The following is a 22,841-nucleotide window of genomic DNA, read 5'->3' on the forward strand; positions in this document are numbered from 1 at the left end:
TACAATCAAAGTTTAAAGAGACAAAACAGAAATGGAACCTAATACTACAAAAAAATAGCACATATTACAAACAATTATCTTAGCATTAGTAACAGCAAACAAATCAGAAGATTGATACTGAACACTTACTTCATAATGCTCATATTCATTTACATCAAATGTATTGAAATCCAGGAAACCATATTGCAAAGCCTAAAATTCAGAATACAGTTTTTAACAAAGACAACATCTTTTCAACGAGGACAGTTTATCACTCTTCATGTTACTGAAAGCCCCTTAATATCTCCTGTTCTTTCAGAGATTTCTTCATATATTTGAAAAAGATACAGATCAATTTAGTCTTGGTTTAAAATATATTTGTAAATTGTAATATAAGTGAAGTTAGACAAGCAAATCCGCTCTTTTCTCTTTTCATCAAATCACTAGAAAATTCCAGACTACAGAAGCATTCAGTCTTTTTATTACTGCTAGGAGTACAAAATAAAAAAGAGAAAAATAACTCATAAAAATTATATACTGAAATTACAGGCACATTCTAAAGTCTGCTTCCAAGGACAGCAAATATTTTTGTGCATGAATGCTATGTGCTTTCATTATGATGCTACTGTCTTCATTGATTTTAAATTGTTTGCAGACGCAAAGTCATAAGTAGACACTAGTGTGGTCCCCGATGTCCTGTAATTACCCACAACCATTATATTTAATACTGTATAGAAACTGTAAACATTTGGGTAACTGACAGTTTACCCACTTGCTGAGTCAGGAAGCACAAACACAGATAATCCTGTATTTCCAGATATTTAAAATACTACATTCTAATCTCCTCTTTCACTGCATAATAATCTGTAGTTCTACTTTCTGTTCATCGGTACTAATAAGAATAGCAATTCACTCTTGGCATACAAGCAGCCAATGACAAAGCATCCAAAAAAGCTGAAAATCACAAATCCGCAAGTAACTGTCTTACTCAGTAAAACCACCAATATTTGTCTGAGATACCCATAATACAACAGACAGTAGTAGGGTGGAGAACTGCAGAATTCCCCATTTCACTACTCATACAGACTAAAAACAATTCATATAAATTACCCTGTCTTTCAATGCCATGGTACTTCACCATTGTATTGCTATAAAACATTAGATTATGATAATTTGTAGTTGAAAAAAAAAAAAAAAAGCATCTGCCTCCTAACATTTGTTCTATTTATATTATTAAAGCAAAGCTTGAAGTCATTAGCACGTGCCGCAAATGCTTTAAAAGTACAACTAATCAATTCAAAACTACTTTCAAAGGCTATATTCAGCCTAAAATGCAACGCTACGGGACATATAATAAATTTATCACATAACTCTTATGGATTAGATGTGTGAATAACTGTCCTGAGAGATTACATAAATAAAACTCAAAATTCCCTCTTTAAAATCTTCACTAGTTGATTACGTAAAGTATCGGTCAACTTCTACAGATACCGTATCTAGAAACTTTGTTACAATGCATAATACATAATAAACTAGGCAACAATCAGAAAATCCCCTGCTGCACAGCTCTAATTGGATCCTAGTTTACTAAGCCTTCTTCTTCTGCTGGGCAATATTTAACAGAACTTCTGCAATATGAGAAATACTCTTTTACTGACCTTGTTTATTGCATGAAAACAGTCCAGCAATGTCAGATGAAAACTGCAAGTACCAAAGGAAGCATCCCTATAACATATGATGACCAAAACAGTAAAATTATCCCATTTTAATCCAAGTGAAAACAATTGAAGATATTTCTCTAAAACACCTTTAAAAAATTGCTTCAATACCATTCTTGATGACTATTACAGTGAAATAATTGTATCAAATGATTATTTCATTTCCTGCACCCTGCATCTTACAACAATAACAAAACATAAAATAAGTTATGTTAACAGATGATCCAAAAGTAAGATTACTCATTATAGTTTTGATAAAGCTGACACATTCAATTTCTGACATGAACATTGAAACCGACATGTTTCACTGTTCATGTCAACAAAGAACAGACAACACAAACTCCTTGTGGGAAAAGCTAATGCCTCAATTAGTATCATGTTCTAACATACACTCTTAGAACATTTTCTTCTGAAGTACATTTTCAAAAAAGTCAAATTGTAATACACTACAAGTTTTTTCTTCAAACTCTAGAGAAAAAAAAAGATGCTGCGCACATGCCTTCTATGTATATGTGAACAGGATCTTCTTAATAAAACCGTCAAGATACACATTTGTGTAGATCTATTGAAAAACTTTCCTTAAGATACATAAAATAGTTTATTTTTAAACACGAGGAGAGTTTTTGTTAAAACACCTTCTTTCAACTAGAATTTTTAAAATTCTCTTAATCCAAGAATGGCACGTGCTTAGTACATGACCATTATCAGATTCCATAAGCACTGTACAATAAGCATTCCACAAGAATATTATACTTAGGTAAAAAAAAAATTAAACTGAATTTACATCAAAGAATATTGTATCTTGGCAGAACACTTTCTTTTGACATCATGCCGCCCTCATCAGCAGAGAATCATTAATGTCAAAAAAGTAAAATATCATGTTCAAATTTCAACTGAGAGGAGGAAGAATTTCTGAAGAGTCTGGATGGCTGCCTCTACAATTTGTTTGTATCCTTTTCCTCCCTAATGAATCAGTGTGAAAAGTGGGGAAAAAAATCAGCAGGAGAAGGAAATAACAGAATCCCATTCAGATAAAAGAGAAGACAGGTAAAGGTGACACTATAGTGGGTGTCTGTGAGACCACCTGACCAGGAAAAACAAGTGGATCAGGCCCTCTACAACCAGATAGGAGCAGCCTCACATTCGCAGGCCCTGGTCCTCATAGGGAACTTCAACCACTCCGATATCTGTTGCAGGAACAACACAGCAAGACATAAGCAATCCAGAAGGCTCCTGCAGTGAACTGGTGACAACTTTCTCCCCCCAGTGATAGAGATGCCAATGAGGAACAGTGCTCTGCTCACACTCACCAACAAGGAGGTGCTCACTGCCTTGGCTGCAGTGACTGTGAGATGGTGGAGTTCAGGATCCTGAGGGCAGGGAGGAGGGTGAAAACCAAGCTGGCAACCCTGGACTTCAGGAGAGCAGACTCGGGCCTCTTCAAAGATCTGTTTGGAAGAGTCTCATGGGATAAGGCCCCGGGGAGAAGAGAGGCTCAAGAATGCTGGTTAATATTCAAAGATCATGCCCTTCAAGCTTAAGAGCAATTCATCCTAATGAATATGAAGCAGCCAAAAATGCCAAGAGGCCTGCGTGGATGAACAAGGAACCCCTAGCCAAACTCAGACACAAAACGGAAGCATACAGAGGGTGGAAGCAAGGACAGGTAACCTGAGAGGAATATGGAAACACTGTCTGAGCATCCAGGAACAAAGTTAGTAAAGTTAAAGCCCAAATGGAATTGAATCTCGCCAGGGATGTCAAAGAAAACATGAAGGACTTCTATAAGTACATTGGCAACAAAAGGAAGACTAAGGAAGATGTGGACCCATTGCTCAATGAGACAGGGGACCTGGTTACACAGGACACGGAAAAGGCTGAGGTACTGAATGCTGCCTTTGCCTTAGTCTTTACTAGCAAGACCAGCCTTCAGGAAGCCCAGGCCCCAGAAACCAGCTGGAAAGGCTGGAGTAAGGAAGATGGATCCACTTCCCCGGTGCAAGGAGATCAGGTCAAGGAATAACTGCAACTGGACATACCCAGGTCCATGGCCCTGACGGGGTGCACACATGAGTGCTGAGGGAGCTGGCTGATGTCATCGCAAGGCCACTCTCAATAATCTCTGATCAATCATGGCAAGTGGGAGAAATTCCTGAAGACTAGAGGAATGCAAATGTCACCCGCAACATTAGACAAAGTATTGCCAGCAGGTTGAGGGCAGTAATCTTTCCCCTCTCCTCAGCACTAGTGAGGCCACATCTGGAGTACTGTGCCCAGTTTTGGGCTCCTCAGTGCAAGAGAGGTACGGACATAGCAGAGAGAGTCCAGCAAAGGGCCACAAAGATGATTACGGGACTGAACCATCTCATATAGAAGGAGAGGCTGAGGGAGCCGAGACTGTTCAGCCTGGAGAGGAGAAGGCTTGCAGAGGGACCTGATTAATATATACAAATACCCGAAGGGAAGGTGCAAAGAAGACAGAGTAAGGCCATTTCAGTGGTGCCCAGTGACAGGACCAGAGACAATGGGCACAAACTGAAACACTGGAGGTTCCCTCTGAACATCAGAAACTACTTTTTCACTCTGAGTGTGACTAGACATTGGCACAGGTTGCTGTGAGAGGCTGTGGAGTCTCCATCCCTGGAGACATTCAAAAGCCATCTGGATGTGGTCCTGGGCAACTGGCTCTAGGTGTCCCTGCTTGAGCAGGGACCGGATAACCTCCAGAGGTCCCTTCCAACTTCACTGTGATTCTGTAAGCAAAAAAATAAACTCTTTGCATCCTGCTAACAAAAGTTTCAGTGTTGATAATGACCCTAAGTAGAAATGACTTGATTGACTTTTTATTATTCTATGGGAAGGTACTGTTTTTTGCAGAGATTAAGAATATTTTAAAGGAACAGAGCCCAGTCCAACACCTCAGTCGATTAATGCAATCTGAATTCCTCTATTTGCACTAGGTTTAGTTGCACTAGTAAACTCAAGAAAATGCTAAAGTTTGCAGACACTACAGCAGACTACATTCTTTATTCAAGAGGCTGGGCATGTCTGCAGAAGTCATCTCTCTGTAAGTCTTATATATAACACATCTTTGCATTTCTTTCAGTAGCGCTGTTGAAGCGATGGTCTGGGAATTTGGGCAGGGTACATTACCTGAGTGAAAAGCTACTATCTCCATCACCCACATGCACCTTTATGATATTTAGAAACAAACCTTACAGTCTTCCTAAGGAGGACTTTTGTTCTTCTGGGAACATAAAAATGGAATTTAAAAGTGAGAATTGGGATAATGGAAATACGCAAATAAAGACAGATGCTACTACACCATTATATTTTGGTGGTGGCAGGGGGAAAGTAATATAAATTCAAATCATCAAAAGCCCGTCTCTTGTCAAGACAGCTAGAAAACACAAACAAGCACGGATTTAAATTAATCACCCCATAACAATAACAATATATTTGGACAGTAAACTTGCCTCCTAAGCAGTTTTTTGGACATTCTTTTCTGCATATTGTGGCAGCCCACGGAATGTTAGTTTAGTCCAACTTTTGTTTGGAAGAAATGAAGAAGTTGCTCCTCTGCACATCGGATCGACTTTATATGCTACATTAAGCAGCGCAGCATATACTACAAAGAGAAGTCTGTGGTCTGAAACAGCTAGGATTAGGTTCCCTCAGGGTCCAGCAACCATGAACCAATGGTTTTACACATTTCCTCATTGGTAAAAAGACACACTTTAAAGTTACACTAAATCATAGGAGCTTAGCTAGCATTCTTTATGCACAGAACAGTATTTGCAGGTTACTGCATACGTTCAACAAGCGGGAAAAATGGACTGCTAGAAGCATTACAAGCCACTTGTGATGAATGACAGATATTTTGATACATTTAACTATCAACTACTGGCACAAAACCAGACTGCCAAGTGAGAAGCAATGTAGATCAAAAAGCTCAACAAAAGCTCATACAAAGCAGCGTGGCTCCTTCACCTGTCAGTACACTTCAGTACCAGCTGCTAACATCCCTGTTCAGCTGTCTGCACTTAAAGCTCAGACAGTGAATGCCTCATGCGTTAGAACGTCAACACCATCCCCACCCCCACCCCCAAACTGATACTGCTAAATGCAGCATCAATTATAAATTCTTATTCAAAACATCAAGGTACAGGAAGTTCTAACAACCTGTTATTTACCTGAAAGGAAGATACGAAATGCTTCCAGCCAATATAAGCCTGTACACGTCTTCTGGAGATTCTCTCAGGTATATTATCTATTTTTGTGGAAAAGGACAGAAAAGAAAAAGATTATTTTAAGATTGGTATTAATAACTTCAAGTCATTGTTTACTACAGAAGATGTAATGAATTATTACAGAGCTCAAAAGTTTGGGAAAGAGTGGCATCAAGAAAAATGTATGCAAGTGTGCAACAATAAAACTTACAGAAAAATACAAAATACTGGTCAACCTAGAGGGTTATATACTTTTAAACAAAATTTATAGATTTGTCCAGAAGTTGTTCAGCCGTAGGCCACAGTGAAAAAGTCTTCTGTCCCTCTGGATTCTTCCATGTTTCTACAGCAACTCCACTGGACCACTCTGTAGATTTTTATTTTTTTTAATTAAGCTTTTAAGATGTAAATCAAAACACAGAAAGCCACAGAGATATAAGCAAAGCTATGAATCATCTGCTCTACAAAACAGCGTGTACACTCAGCAGACAAGATTAAAACAGTAATTTGTGTATGTTTTGATTTTCTTACAACAGTACATTAGCATTATTCCAAAGCCTGTACTTTCTCCTTTGCACTGGTGAGGCAGTATCCAGTAACTGAATCCAGATGCCATAAAAGAAAAAAAATAAGTCTGTAGCTTCAGAAGCAAAATCCTACGAACAGAATGAACTAACATACTTGAAGCACTATGTACCAAACTTTCTACTGTCAAACACACTCAGAATTCACAAAGGACAAACTCACGACAAATACCATATGGTCTTCCATCATGACACACCTGATCCCTCTCGCATAGCCTCTAACACTAAACTGTCCTCAAAGAATACCATAAAACTCATCTTTTATGCAAGTCATGTCTTCCAATAGCATCAAACAGCATCCTCAGCAGAGCCAGGGGATAACAAATGTTAATAACAAGCTGTCATTAACAGGTCAATATTCAGTAATTTCAGGTTAATTTTTTTTAAAAAAAAATGCATTAACTAAGCTTTAACACACTACAGAAAGTTATTTTTTTCATTAACATTCAGTAAAATTATTTACCTCTCTTATATTAATGACCTTTTTTCTTAGAGGTTTTTTGAATGTAAGAATTCTAATTAAAAATCCCCCCAAAAATATAAGTGTGGCATTTTTTATTTCTGTTGCTTTTGACTTTTTTTTCTTTTAAAAGTTGGCATTGCCTTTCAAATTTCTTTGATGATGCTGCAAATCCAGTTTGAACAAATGGCTTAGCATACCCTCAACATCCTCTCTCCACTCTCACTCTTGTGAGGTGAGAATAGGTGGTGGAACAGATGTTGCTAAAAAAAACCCACAAAACCACAAAACAAACCCAGCTTGAAACATATCCTAAACAGACAGATAAAACATACATGGCAACAGGTGACCCCTTTCATTTTTCCTCTGATTTGATTATGCATGAAGGATTTTCTGAGCATTCTTCCTGTGCAATTAGCAAAACCAAAGAAAAAAACATCTGTCTTAAGTAGTTTGGTCAAGTAATGAAAACTGCATGGGGGTGTGTGTGTGTATGTGAACATATATATTGCTAGCAACCACATAAATCTAGCACTGCTTGCTTATCAGAAAAAGAGCCCTGCCCCAGAAAAACTTAGAAACCAGAGACAGGAAATGGCATTAGCAAACAGAAGGTAATTAAGCAACAGAAACACAGTTTCTAGCCAGACATGAGTCACCTGGAAAAAACTTGGGATTCAGTGCTGTAAGGCTGCGTATTATACAGAGTACTGCCTGTACAACAGGCAAATAGAAATGCAGCTAATACTAGCTAATACTCTAAGCACAGGTAGCTCAGAAAGACCAAGGATTTCTCCCGTATCTCAGCTGAGCTTTTACCAGCTTCTTAAAGAAAACAGGCTTCAATGCAAAAGCATTTGTTTGCAAGTGCAAGAGGCAAGTTTTTTTTCCATAACTTTAAGTGTTGTATTAAAATAAGTCTAAATAATGTTACAGTATACTGAAACATGTTAGCTCTTAAGCACGGATCCAACTTCTGAAATTACATTACTAGTGAAGTTGCTAGAAACACCTTTTTTAACATACATGCACATGTGTACGGATTTGCATATGAACACTCGCTATATACAAGGACATTTAAAAAAAGCCAACCTGATATTGACACAAAAATCCAACGTCTACCATTGTTTAGTATATACAAATAATACACTGCAAGAAGATGGCATTTTTCAAAATACACTGTACTTTCTGTACAACTGAAGCAATATACAGTATATTCACTGAAGAAGGAAGCTCTCTGAGTTGGATTTCTCAGAATTTTCTGAAATAAAGAGAGATCCCGCTGCACTTCAGCTGTGACACTACTAAACATATGAGATACAACACGTGAACAGTTGCGGAGACAGCAGTTGATGAAACGGTCAGATGGTTCTCAATGAAAAGTGGCTTACAAAAAAAATTAGGTTAGTATGAGGGTAATCTGGACAGGTGCAATGGCATGGTGTGCTTCAAAAGGGAAGAATGGCATTCAGTCTCTACACAGAATGGGAAAGACCATAAACAGATACTTACTTCACAAGGAAAGTATCCTGGCAGTAACACAACACAGAAAGCTGTGACAGTCAAAAGGGACACAGGATCAGTTTCTGTCACAGCTTAAAACCATAAGAGAGTACCCAGCTGAAAATCTTGGATGCAAGCAAGGCTGGATAGAGGCTGAACGTGGGTGAGCCTAGGTTCAGGCTGTGGGTGAACCAAATTCTGGATATGGAAACAGGTTAAGACTGAAAGGATCAGGGAAGGAGCAGCAAAACCCAGGGAAGCAACAGACGCCAAGGCAGCAGAGGCCCCATCTGCATTAGGAAGCTGATGCATCAGCAGAAATGTATCTATAGACTGAGAGCCAGCACTGAAGATCTGACATCTGCACTATACACTTCCAGCAGCCCTTAAACTTCACAGCTAGTCCTGTGGACTGAATACCCATTACTTACTGGGATTGCTCCTAGGCTGCTCCATGAAGTGAGCCAAAATGCAATGAGCAGGGTTTAATGAAAGATTCACTTCAAAAATACACTCCTGACACAAACTGAAACTGTAATACAGATTCATATATATAACTATACGTATAACTATATATATATATATATATATAAAACTACATAATACTGTTTCTGACCAGAAGGAGGCCACTAAAGCCTTAAAGATGAACAATTTAATTGGAATGATGTGGGTGAACAAAGGACTAAAGAAAGCTAGTAAAAGACAGAGAGAAAGTAAAAGTGATTAGAGAAGTAGTAGGCAGAAGTGCTGAAAGACAGAAGGACTTTCTAAGGCAGTGAGCAGAACTGAAATCTCAGAAAGGAAGAGAATGGAAGTGCTGATCTGATGAATGGCAAAACATCTATTTCTAAATTCATGAGGTATGTACTGGAGGAAAAAGGGGAAATGGGAAAAGACATAACCTCCAGAAATCAAAATATACAACAGCTGAAACCCATTTGTCCAGATGCTGATTTTATGTTATGTTTCTGCCGTGCTTTCTAAGATGACAGAAACTTTCAGAAATAAAGTTGTTTTCTTAAGATTAAAAAGTTTAAGGTTAAAAGATGCGTAGATATGTGACTTAGAGACATGGTTTAGTGCTGCACTTTGCAGTGCTAGGTTAAAGGTTAGAGTTGATGATCTTAAAGGTCTTTTCCAACCTAAATGATTCCATGATTCTAAGTTAATGCCAATAAAGCAACCAGCAAGAAGTACTACTAAAAAGATGAAAAATACTAGAATATATTTCAAGCAATGATATTAACTGTTATTTAGCAGAAGTATTTTCTGGGATAGTTTTTGTTCATTCTTCTATATACAAATGGAGAAAAGTCTATTAGAATTTTACATTCATTTACCCAGGGGCTCCCTTTCTGCAGGTCAGGCAAATAGTATTGAAAAAAAAAAAAAGGCAGCTTTTTAAAAAATCATAGAAAATTCATCAGATCTGAAAAAAATCATCCACAAGTACAGTATATTCCAACAATCATATGCAAGTGCAGATGGGCGTGCATACACATCTACATACAAACACATACACACCTACATACAAACACACACACAAATACACACGGAAAAACTCTTAAAATCCTTTACAAGTCTTTTACATAAGTACCTTTCAGGACAATTGTTACCATAAGGAACTGACATCTTTCAAGTCAAAATAACATAGCATTTTATCACACTATGTGATCACCTGTGTACCAACACTTTAGAAATTTGCTTTCTTTATGCATACAAAAAAAAATGCTACTGAACTTCAAAATACAGCCAGAAATTTGTGATTAGCAGTTGAACCATTAACATTGCTCTAATCATCCTTTTCATTTAGGACATCTGTTTCTAATTAAGGGACTGCAGGCAGCTCTGTGAATGGTCAAGAACCATCCAAGCATTGAGTACTGGGAAAGGTGCACTCAAGCACTGCTCCTGCCAACACTGCTGTGTAGTCAAACAGCCACTATAGTATTCACTGAATGAAACAGAAGGGCTTGCGGGGCTAGGTAACCTAGTCTTTATTTATGAGCATTTAAAATCAACCATAGAATGAAAGCTCTTTAAGCAAGCCATGTTATTGTCTGATTCATATCAGTGTTTTCAAATCAGCCCTATTTTTTTAAACACAGGTTTTCTAGATTAGCGTTACAACCACGAAAATGGTATTCACAATAGGATGAAAAGTGTTCCTGGTAGAAAAGGAAATGAAGCTCTGGTTGAAAAGGCACCTTAATCTTCAATACATGGGATCGCCAAGTGAAAGAGTAATGCTGCACGCAAGACAAAACCATGTTTGATAATAATCACCTATGACATAACTTATTGGTTTTGCAGGAAAATTAAATAGGATATTTAAATATGCTGTACTGTTAGAAACTATCAACTCAAGTCTGTAAATAGCACTTTAAATTCACGTCTATGATGTGCTTAGTGAAATCAAGTTCACCCTCCTGCTCATCTTTAACTGCAAAATCTACTTACGGTTGCTACCTAAATCACACATTTTACCAACCCTACTGACTAAAAAGCAAGAAAATAATGAAACGATTCATTTTAAACTGCTTACAAGCAAATTTCATGAGACACAACTATGTTCCAAAAATTTCACTCACCCAAAACAGCCTGAACTGCTATAAACTGCAAATAATCACAACCCATACATTTTGAACAAATACAAATAACTACTGTGTGTGACTGGACTCAAACACAAGCTCACAAACGTGTAATTTTGCTATAACTTCAAAGCACTTTACTTCATTAAAACCTCCACTGGATATACCAGTCAGTCAATACATTAGTTTTTCTATCAATATTCCTTAGAAGAAAGGGTCAAATACAGCAAAATTAAAATAGAAATACATATAACAGAATCAAAAGCTTCCTGTATGGATTTGTGGTGTACTGAAGAAATGCATATGTGACCAACAGCCCCTTCAGTAGCAGAAACACAGCCATTAAGTGGACAAAAGTGGCAGAGAGGGAATAACTGCCTGTCTCTAGCAGCTCTCTCTGTTAATCATAAACAAAAGCAAGAAACCTCCAATTACCTTTTAAACAGAGGAGGAGAGGAATAGAAAATCCTATTAGCTGGGAACTGACTGGGCTGAGCACATCAGTACTTCACCAGCTAAGAAAGCAAGCTAGTACTACTGTGAGGGACCCCCAAAGAGCAACCTCTGTTCTCCTATGAAACAAGCAGTCTGGTAAGAACATTGTGAGGAAGAATGTAGTACAAACAAACAGTAGGAAAAGCTGTTGTCATGAAGGCTAATCACGATTTCCCAAATACAGTTCAGAGAAGGTAGCTTTTTAGAGGACACAAACACAGAGAAAGCCAAAAAGACCCGAAGCAACTTTTGCTTAAATGAAAGGACAGTACTTTGTCCATCTCTGTCACTCGCTTGTCAAGCCCAGGCACCTCTCACCAAAACGTTACTGAGGGTAAACACAGTTTACCCACCTGTAATTTGAGCGCTGCCACAGTTACCCATTTACCACCACACATCCCCGACCACTAAACAAACAGGTTTCCCTGCTTTCCCATGGCTTACCCAGAGATAATTCTGCAAATGCCAACGTAAGAACAGAGCAGTTCAACATCACACAGAGGGGCGCTAATTGCTTCTGCAACCTCCAGCTTCTACCCAGCATTAGGTCCACAGCTAGGAAGGGCACTAACAAATTGAAAAGGCAAAAAAACAGTACTACGGATCAGAACGGTTGAAGGAAACGCTGCTTACCCTGAAGAAAGAAGATGGGAAAATAGACAAAGTACAGAGATGAGTCCTGGTGAAGATGACCTGAATTACAGCAGTTCATGGGGCGGTACCCTCGGAGGGTCAGCCTCCAAGTACATAATTAGTGCCAGGCCTGAGAAAAAAAACACTGTTACCAAGTTAATGCAGTCAAGGGGAGAGGGGGGAGCTTGGGAATTGGGTGGACAGGGCACAGAGGGTACATTTTCTTTCTTAATATAGAAGGAGCAAAGATGGAAGAAGCAGACTTTCCTCACCCACAGCCAAGTCCTGGTGAAAATCAAGAGAAGCCACTGTAGAGATCAACTCAGAAGATCACTGCTGCTTTGGTAGAGTAGTAAGGCCTGAACAGTGCAGATAGCTTCCAAGGAAAAGCAATTTTTCTTTAAAAGGTGAAGAACACAGGGTTTTTTCACCCCCCTCCCTTCTTTCCCCTCACCCCCTCCACCCATATATAAAGTGTAAACATTCAACCCCACACACAGAATTCTGGCTACCCTTCGTGTGGCTGAACATGCCAATTTTATGCTAATCTACACAGAAGAATATTATCTCCATTATGCAGTATATAATCTGTAAAAATGAAACAAAGTACAGAATTAAAATAGATGGAAGATGAACAATAAAGGTATTAAGATCTAAATTGTTAAGATTTACTCTAAAAATTCATATTTTATTCTAAAACTACACATATAACAATGTATCTGAAAACTTTGTTCTTCACTTTTAAGGCCATGTTATACTGAAGAGCCCTGTAGCTTGAGTTAGGCTCTGCTGTCACATCAAAGTACACCTGGAAGGAAGCAGCAGATGCAGGAGTGGGGATAAAGAAGTGTGTAGCCTGGAGAGTTCAGAAACTATCTCCACTGAAGAGGAAAGAAAGACAAGTTAGATGAAAAGGGGGGTGAAACATTAAAACACACCAACTGTGAAGAAAAGACTGGGAGCAGACTTTGCTTGTAAACCTAACAGCTGCCCTTACACTTCACCATAGTTAATGAAGACTTTCATGAATGCCTTAGTAGTCAAAATGAGCATATCCCCACACGACATATATGTAAACAAAAGATGCTGAATGATAAATCATGCTAATATATCCCAGCTCCTTTAAGCAGAAGTTAAATAATACTCTGTTTAAATATACAAATTTAAGGTCAACAAGCCATTAAAATGACAGGCTTGGAAGTTGATAGCATAAAAATATTAAATGTTTACGAGGACACACAAGTTCCAGAAGAGAACTAGTTATGTACAGTTCATTATAGCTTAATGTGTTAAAATGTGGCTGTGCTTTTAAAAAAAAAAAAAACCAAAACAAAACCATAAAGCACACTTGTGACTGTGCAATTCCTGAAAACCTTGCAGCCTGTTATTCCCAACAAGTAACCTAGAGCACCTGCATCTGCAGAGCACCTTGCACCCAAAACTATGCTAAATTATCAAAGGCCTTGCAGTACACACAGACAAGCACTATTTTCATGACTAACTCTGCAAAGGTAACTTTCCCTTTCTACTTCCTTGCTTTTCCCACCTGAACTCCTCCAACCTGATGCACTGCCACACAGTTCCTCAAACTAAGATAAACCATGAAGCTAAAAAACCAAAATCAAACAAGGAAACACATTTAACCCACAGAAAACAAAATACAGTGGCAACCTACCACTTACATTGTAAGGGATCAGAAATTAAATGATGATACCCAGTTCAAGCAGCAAAGAGCGTTACCAACAGGATACGGTCTGATTACAGAAAAGCTTCTTAACGTTTCTACCGATAGCTGGATGGATCCTCCTTCATCAAAAAGCAAAGCACTCTGAACTGAAAAGTAGGTGGATACTTAAGCCTACATATGTTTAAAATAAGAAGGCTTCAACGTATTTCCTTTCAATCAGGAAATATGCTTATAGACATACATTTATCATGCATTCTGAACAGATCCTATACCATTCCTCGCCCCATAGAGAACAATCCAATTGTCCCTGCATAAAGGTGGGATGTGTATATCTGAACACTTCAGCAGTGAGTGCTGTGATTAAGCCTGCCCCTTCATGAAAGATCATCAAAGGTGCTAGGGGAAAAAGTAAGCCTCAGGGACACAGTCTTTCTTCTGTGATCTTCCTTCACTGGAATCCCTCCCACAGGAATCTGGGAAGAAACTGTACTCTACTGCATAGAAAACGCAGTATCAAAGCAAAAGTCTGTTGCGCTGGAAAGAAAATCAGCATCTAGCTTGAGCTACCTCACCATCTAGGACTTGTGATTATGCAAGACAGACACCCCCCCAATCAAGGAAGGGACTGATGCCCACATAGTGCTTCGCTATGCACTTCTTGTATTGGACTGTTTTGACATTAGTTAACTTTCCTTACTGTGGATTCTGCTCCAAATGTCAGATGCTGTGCTGCACAATACTACTACACGTATTCAGAACAAAAGCTTAGGGAAAAACAAAACCCACTTCCTACCAAATAACGGCTGATAACTGAAGCCAGTCCATTCTCGCTTTCTGGGCCTCTCTTATGATCAAGTCACTAGGAATAAGCAGTTTTCCTAAAAGCTGCAGCTGTTTTGTCAACATAATGCCTTAACTGCAACAAGTTTAGTAACTCATGTTGCTGGTTTCCATGTGTTTTAAGAATACAAAGGTCAACAGCAACATTCCTAAGCACATGTTTCAAATACCAAGAGTGACACATTTTGAAATCTAGTTCTTAATTTCTAATAAGTACTGTAGGAAACAGACAACACAGAAACCCTGTGGAGCAGAAAACAGACATCCTGCATGATGTAGAGAGGCAGCAATGAGACTGCCAGCATCACAGCAAGAACTGTACAGGCTTGCAACCAAGAACAGGAATGACCTCAAGCGACATGAACTCTGACCCCTCAAATCTCCAACATCAAAGTACGCATAGGTTCCCACTCGATTTTATTCCTCAGTAAACATGCGAGATGGTTACAATCAAGGTGTGTTACAAGTCAAAACAGAACATGAATATGGTACATCACATCTTTCATTCTGAAGCATTCAGCACTTTATTCCTCGACTACACTTCTATGTACCAAACATTGCTTCTTTAGATGCAGTTGTGATGTAAAGCCAGTCATTTTCTCCTCGGCAGTCAGGTACCGGGCTCAGTACATTTTCAGCCACCTTGCATATTCTCAGGCTTTATACCAGCTCTAAGCCTACCACACGATCTCACTCCTCCTAGGTTAACTGAAGAGATCACCTTGCATTACAAAAGTAGCATCTGGGGAAGAAAAGGTCTATTTAAACATGCATGCAATGAGAAATTATACACTGTACTTCATGCAAGATAATATTTCTCTATTTAAAAAAAAAAAAAAAGAGACCATGTGTGGGTGGGGGAAAGGAAAAACATCAAGAAACAGTCATTTTTTTTCTAAATTAAAATATTCATAAAGGATTTTTTTTCAGTGGTGTTCTTATCTCTTAGGAGCACAGATTGCAGTAGAGAAGAAAAAAAATAAACCCATACAACTTCATTCACATACTTGCTAGACTTTAAAAACTGTCTTTGTGTGTGGTACCTTACTATAGAATACATTAGTAGGAAGATCATTCAAGAGAAAATAATTGGTTTTATCTTGCTGTTTTAAAAATTGAGTATGAAAAAATGAACACATTTATCAACCTGATGTAATGTAAAAATGTAAATACTTACTGCGTAGGAGCCTATAAGGAATGCAGCATTTGCTTGCTTTTTCTGATCAAAGCCAGTATAATGAATTATTTTCTTCCTTATCAATGAAAATGACTGTATCGAGAAATGAACAAGATTATGATTCTGCATTTTAGACTTTTCATGCCTTCTTTTAAAAAATTAGAAGAACGCAAGAGCCTGTTCACCTACTTTCAGCCTCCACCTCAGATGAACCAAGTATACTGTAGACTAGTCCCTCAAAGGCTTTGGAAGGCTCTGTTGCATCCCTACCTAGATTGTTCCAGTGTTCTTCTCAGTATCCAGTGTTAATAATTTCTGATACAAATTACAGTAATCTTTCTTTCACTCCTTGAATGCATTTACTACTTCTGACTTTCAGCCTTATGCAACAGACAGGCATTTGTGAGATGTAAATACACAGTGCCATTCTCAAAAACATCACAAACATGTTAAAGTTGCCCATGGTTTTGAAAACAGAATTTAGACTTTTTTATTCTTAAAGAAAACCTGACTCTAAATAAATAAACCAGTAGCTGTTTCTGAGGATCAGAACCACTGGAAAATATATGCTTAGATTAAAATATTTTGAAAGTATTTCTAAACTTCAACATAAATAACTTTTTAAAATATCGTGTCTCCTTTTGTCTTAGAAAGGGAGTGGAATGGCATTCATTGCCAATAGAAAGGACACACATCTGTGGTGGCAGCAAAAACTATCCCCTGACTGGACCTTGAAACAAATTTTGGTGCTCTTGAAATTGTATACTTTGATCAACTGCTAAGCTACCATAAAATGTCACTATTTAAAGAGCAATGTTACTTGCTCAGATGCTATTCAATACACTCAAGACAAATACACCCCAGATCACTAGCAGTAGTATGTTCTCAGCAATCCTAACATGTCTCTCCAATACTAAAACCAATATTCAAAGGGATTAAAATATAAACTTGTGTTGCTTCAGAGCATCCTGTAGGCAAAAATCAGAGGATCTTGTCTCTGGCAAACTTGTTCGTAGTGTCATAGGGACAACGCAAGTCTGAATTATGCAAACTAATACCAGTGACAGACATCAAGGAACAAAAAAAAAAAAAAAAATCTCTGTTAAACTATAATGTTCTGCATACTTCCCAATTTTCAGAGTTCAGTGGCAGTTTCAAGATCTAAGCAGTTTTGAAGAGGCAAACTGTGATTCACATTAATGCTATTAAGTTTTTTTTTTATCTGCCTAACAGGTTTTATACTCCAACATCTGTTAGAAGTCAACTAATTTGAAGTCATTCATGTTAATTAATATAGGAACTCTCTGTTTTAAAGACACTATGCTTTATCAAGAGCCCAATCCCGAAAATACTGAGCACCCTTCAGAGAAGATAATCTGCTGTAGGAGCATGGTAGTCTCCCTCAGGACTATGACATAAACGCTATCAAAGATCAAATGTTGCTTCTTATCAAAGAGATGTCAGAACCAAAAGATAAGCCCAAGTCAAATACAAACCACTTCAAATGAAAATGTGTTGCATTGCACCCTCAAGCTCATTCACTACTGGCAGATTGCCAAGAAGACTGAATTTCAGGAGGGCAGCTTTTCATTTAACAAAGTCCACACCCATTTAGCAAATCATCTTTTAGGAGCTTAACATTAGTTACTCCCATGGTGCTGCACTTTCTGCTTCTTAGAAGTGGTTTTTCCCTCCTGATGCCTCTCCTCCTCCCTAAATTCACCTTAACAAAATTTAGCATTTATACATTTATATTCAAAATTTAGCTGGATTAGGAACCCAGAAAAGCACCCTAACAAAGAACTTTTGGCCTGTTTGGTTTTGCTCTTTAAAAAGTCAAGAATATTGAATAAAAAAACCCAAGTGTTACCTTTAATTTCTTATTTAGCTTGCAGCAGTATCTGTAGACCATTGCCAGATTGAGTGGTCCAAAGTCTGCATAGAAGCTGGTAGGAGAAAGGGGAAAAAGCATACATGATGTCTGCAAATGCCTTTTTAATCAGATGCACAAAGCAAGGAGTAATAAAATATGTGTGATATATGCATATCATTCTAAAAACATTAATGCCTTCTTACATACATACTATTTTGTTGGAGGAAACAGTTTTGTTATCTTTAAACAGAGACTAGAACTTTTTGTTTTCCAGACATCACCACTCAAAACCAAACTGGAATACTCACGGGTTGAAAAATTCTCACTACTGTATCACTCTGTGATACCAGTTTAGAAACTCTATTTTAAGAGCAACCCAAAAGTTTTACTTTAAAAGAAGGCAATTAACATCACTAGAGAAAAGTGAACACAGAGAATAAAGACTGATTAGTACTTTAAAAAACAGTAAGCACACCCTTGGTCAAAAATATTTAAAGAACTACCAGCATTCCAGTTCACATACAAAGGCATATACTGTTTACACTACAGGGGTAATAATATAGCCATTGTAAGCTCATAAAGGCTTGAATTGATTTTGCCAGTTTTTTCTCTTATTCTAGGAAGTTTAGACATTCCACTTAATACTTGAGCAATCAAAGACGTCCCCTTCAGCTTGGCAGTCCAGTGTGCGCTTCTGAATATATATTGTTGCGTCATGATCCTGTGTCTTCTGACAAGAATGGGCACAACGAAAGCTTCTGCTTTGAAAAGATTTTTAAGAAATCCTGATGGGAAGCCAAGAAACCATTCTAAGACATATAAATCATCATGGCAGATAAGTCTGAGAGGACCAAATTCGTGTAATTAGTTCTATAATGGGAATGGTATGCTTCCCTCAGCTACATTTAAAAAACAGGATGTCAATTAGACTGGTTCCTCGTTGCTGTTCTTCTGACTAATTTATTTCTGTAAAAACCAGGAAAAAATAGGTCTGTACTTACTTCTCATATACAAGTTCATCATCTATGCAGAAATAATGGGTATTTGCAACTCCACTCTTTGGTTTTTGGCAAAGAATTGCAAAATAAAGGCGATCTGAAATGCAAGAATATTTAAAGCCTTTATAAACATTACACTTTTCTGCTGAAAGTCTGAAATATTACCTGTCAACAGAACAACTTTAAATGGTTTAAAATGAACCAAATCTTCTTTTACGTATTACCAAGCTAGATATTATTATTTCTCTGTTGTTAAGCAGCAAGGCACACAAAGATTGAGGCTTTTTGCTCAGCAGTGTTACTGTAATCCCCAGCTCTTTAGTGTTCTTTCCCAAAGTGCTCCACGAAAGCTACCTGTTTGACGACGTTGCAATATAGCAGGAGCCTGTCTTGCACCCATGCACACAGGAGACACCCACCTCCTGTTGGCAACAGACCCCACCTGTTGCACGCCAAGTACCAACACACACACACCCCCCAACTAAGCCACAATCTCTCAGCACCTCATAGCACCTATTTTAAACTAAACGGCAAAGTGCACTTGAACCGAAACACAAGCACTTCCTATCTTCCCATAAAACAACTATTTTGACAGTAGTGGCATGCAATTAAAACCTGCAGGTTACAGACACCGGAGGGATGCAAGGCGGCAAGGGCGCAGCCCACTGCGGCCCACGGGAGCACCAGCAGAGCCACCACCTGGACATCCCCATCCACCTCCCAACCCCAGCCGCCCCCCAAAGCTTGCCTGTAGGCAGGCAGAAGGCACCTTGTGCTTGTCCTATCTTCCCTTGTTAAGCTGAGGGGGAAAAAATAATGCCAGTGGTATTCACAGAGGTATAAATTATTTTTACGGCTGGTGGAGCTGTAGCCCTAGTGAACTTTAAACACGGACTGTGCTGCTGCTGTAAATTGCTGTGCTTGCGGTAATTGGTCAAGAAAAGTTGAGGCCTTGCAGCACCGCAGCAATACTTTTCTTCCTCTTGCTGAAAAAATATCATTATAAAATACATGGATTAAAATTCACCCCTAAAACAAAGATTTTATTTTTTGCAAACTAATTGCCCAGAATGGATATATTACTTATATATCAAAACAGATCACCTGCATAAAAATGTATAATTTCAAAGTATAATTTCTGATAAAGAAGAACAATATCTTCTTTTCGAGAAAGCAGGGGAAAAAAAAAGTCACTTCATGCTTCAAAACAAAATCCTTCAGGACAGTACACCAGGAAAGGAGTCCCCATGTCTATATTTCAACACTCTCATGCTCAGTTCTCACCTATGTACAGCATTATCTCAGGGGGTGGAGGCAGACACGACCACCAAAAAGCGTACATTTCAGTACTATGTGCTAAATGCACATTTCACTAGAACAGCAGCCTGATGTGAATCGTTTGGCTTAAACATTTACAGGTCAGGTGCAACCAGTGGGATGTACAGTAACTCTTGAGCAAGTCAGGCACTTATTTCCTTACTCCCTCAGCAAAAGGAAGGCACCAAACTTGCTTATTCAGTTTCTAATAGTCCCACCTTGTAGGCACAGCAGCTCCGTACTAGGTGGGAAGTGCATTACCTGCTTAGGAACTTCTGCACCTCCCAGCTCTTACCAAGGCATCTCCTAAAACCGGCCAAAAGATAAAATTTAGAGTAGTGCTGTGCATTTTCAGGAAGTGACTAAACTGGCCCACAAAGGGAAACATACGTGTGGAGAAGCAAGTGCACCAATACCGCAACTGGATGCAAAATGCACTACAGGGAAAACTGCTTCAAAGAAAACCAGTCCTGGGAAAACGTTTAGACCAACACTTTGGGGGTAGAGGGAACCCCAGCTTCCCACAGCTCTCCTGCATCTGTCCCCACCACTGTGTTACTCCCTATGCTCTGCCAAGGTGAATTTTTGTGAATCAAAAACTGTAACAGGTATCCTAGCACAGTAGTTAAAAAAAAGGCAGAAAAAGGGGAAAAAAAGCTGCTTTGCTTGTTTACTTCCCTCTGTTCGGAGAATGAGAGCTAAGGGGGTGAGAGGGGGGTGGTGCAGGAATGAAGGCAAAGGAGGAAGCAGAAAGGAGAACTGACAGGATATGATATCTAGGGATTGTGTTTAAACTGGTATTGCTAGATTAAACACATGTCACACTACAGCCCCAACCTAGAATTTCACACCACTTCTAACACGATTTAATGGCTAGATGCCACCAGGTTCCTTACAAGGTAAAGTTTTCTGTAGTAAGCTCGCTTATCCAGGCCACTGCGGGTTAACAGTGGGAATACACAGCCAGAATGTTTCCCTAGATGGCATCTGTCCTTCAGATACAGTCTAATTATTGACTTAAACTGAGATCTCAGTGTACACAAACAACATTCACATCATCGAAGTCTGGGCAGAATGGCCGTAGTACTCAAACTGACCCCGTACCTTCTTGCACACCAGCTTCTTCACATAAAGTCACTTTCAAAAATATAAAAGCACTACACAGAGTTATCCAAAAATCCTCAAATACAACTTAAGCATCAAAATTAAAAGAAATATATTTGCACAGGTCAAAGACATAAAATAATTTAGCATTTTGCTCCTGAACAGGATTTGTAGTAACAGAATCACTTGCATCCTCAGCATTCCTACTTCTACTGAAAATCTTCACAGCTTTTTCAAAAACATCCAACAAAAATAAGAATTCCTATCTTGAGTGAACAGTGTGTACATAGTCTTTTGAATCGCTGTTGGCATTCAATTCTGTACTGGTATCCCTGGATCATGTTAATTTTTGCTATTCTTAAAACACCTGAAAGAATTCGAGTTTAATGAATTTACAGAAGTACCTCACAATAATAGCATTTTGTGTCAAATGCCAGTATCCTGACAAGCTGTCTGCTCCTGAGCACCGCTCACAATTGCTCCCCATTATGTAAACAGCGGGCTACATCTTTTTAACATGTTTCCCAATAGGGAGATTTTAGAAATGAGCTACACAGAGAAGTCCTTTCCCATAAATGTATTTACCTTTCTACTGGCTTACTAGTCCAACATCAGACAAATGCTCACCATTTCTGTTTTTGCAAACACATTCCCAGTTCTGTTTACAGTAGGCAAGGATCAGTGTGTTGATTTTTGAATAGGAGTAACACACACTGAGAAAGGAGAATTCCTTCATTAAGGATCTGATTGCAGGATGAGGGCTTACACATAAAATACACTACAGCACTGATAAACTGATTTCACTAGAACTCCACAAAGGTTTGGACTCCAGGACCAAGGCTTCCATTTTATTATTTTTGTGCTTCCTTTGCTAATTTTAGCTTTTTAGTATTTCGTTTACATATGAGCTGCTTGAGCACTTCCAGATTCCTGCAAATTTCTGATAAAAGGTCATCCTAAAACTATCAAGCTAGAGCAGACCTGTCTAATCGTCTCTCAGAAGAACAAGAGTAAGGCTCACTGCCTTAAACGCTGCATCTGCACTGTAATTAGGAGATATGACTGCAGTATGTTAGATATACTTCAATTACAGTTAATTTTGTTAGCCTCATATAATAAAAGTTAAAATATAGGAACACAGATGTCACTGTAGGCAATTAATTTGAGTAAGCATCCAACGTACAACAAAATGAGCCTGCATACCCCTATCCGAGGACTGTGTTACCATAGCTTTGCTACTGCTGGTACATGAACCGGTGAGATTAAAGCTAGCACAAGCATGTCTATACAAGCTGTAATAATCACACATCTGATTGCAGTGTGCATACAGGAGGAAAAGCTTTTTGCTTCATTTTCAGATCTACAGTGTTCTGTGGCAACAGACATGTAGAAAACTGATAGCTACCACTTCAAAATCACGTTAATGTGAATATAGAGATGACAAAATAATCTTCTTCCCTCTACTCTCAGTAAGCGTGACGCTTCTCGGGATCTGCTGCACGGGCCTTGGAGAAAGAAATTTTAGTAACTCAAGAGACAACTAAACACCAAACAGGCACTCCCTGCAGAGCAAATCTGCATATGATCAGGAAAGATTATTTAATAAAAAAAGGTAAATTCTACAGTTCTATTGTTAAACAGATGCTTTAAATG

At 38.5% G+C, this 22,841-nt stretch overlaps 1 protein-coding gene across 11 annotated transcripts in view; it reads right to left on the reverse strand.

The window, feature by feature from the left end:
* Positions 1-22,841, reverse strand: part of CDC14B (cell division cycle 14B) — a 54,481-nt gene that overhangs the window by 27,505 nt on the left and 4,135 nt on the right. For all 11 annotated transcript variants that reach the window (XR_012584856.1, XR_012584857.1, XM_074569318.1 and 8 more), the window contains exons 2-7: positions 18,771-18,864; positions 17,767-17,842; positions 15,897-15,989; positions 5,891-5,967; positions 1,638-1,704; positions 130-192 (exon numbers count right to left, since the gene is read on the reverse strand). Coding sequence is in view for 9 of the 11 variants with exons in the window: in XM_074569318.1 (XP_074425419.1) it covers positions 130-192; positions 1,638-1,704; positions 5,891-5,967; positions 15,897-15,989; positions 17,767-17,842; positions 18,771-18,864 (470 nt within the window). In the remaining 2 variants the exon portion in view is untranslated. The remainder of the gene's footprint in view (positions 1-129; positions 193-1,637; positions 1,705-5,890; positions 5,968-15,896; positions 15,990-17,766; positions 17,843-18,770; positions 18,865-22,841) is intronic.

Source organism: Larus michahellis, chromosome Z, assembly GCF_964199755.1.
Source record: "Larus michahellis chromosome Z, bLarMic1.1, whole genome shotgun sequence".
Lineage (NCBI taxonomy): Eukaryota > Metazoa > Chordata > Aves > Charadriiformes > Laridae > Larus > Larus michahellis.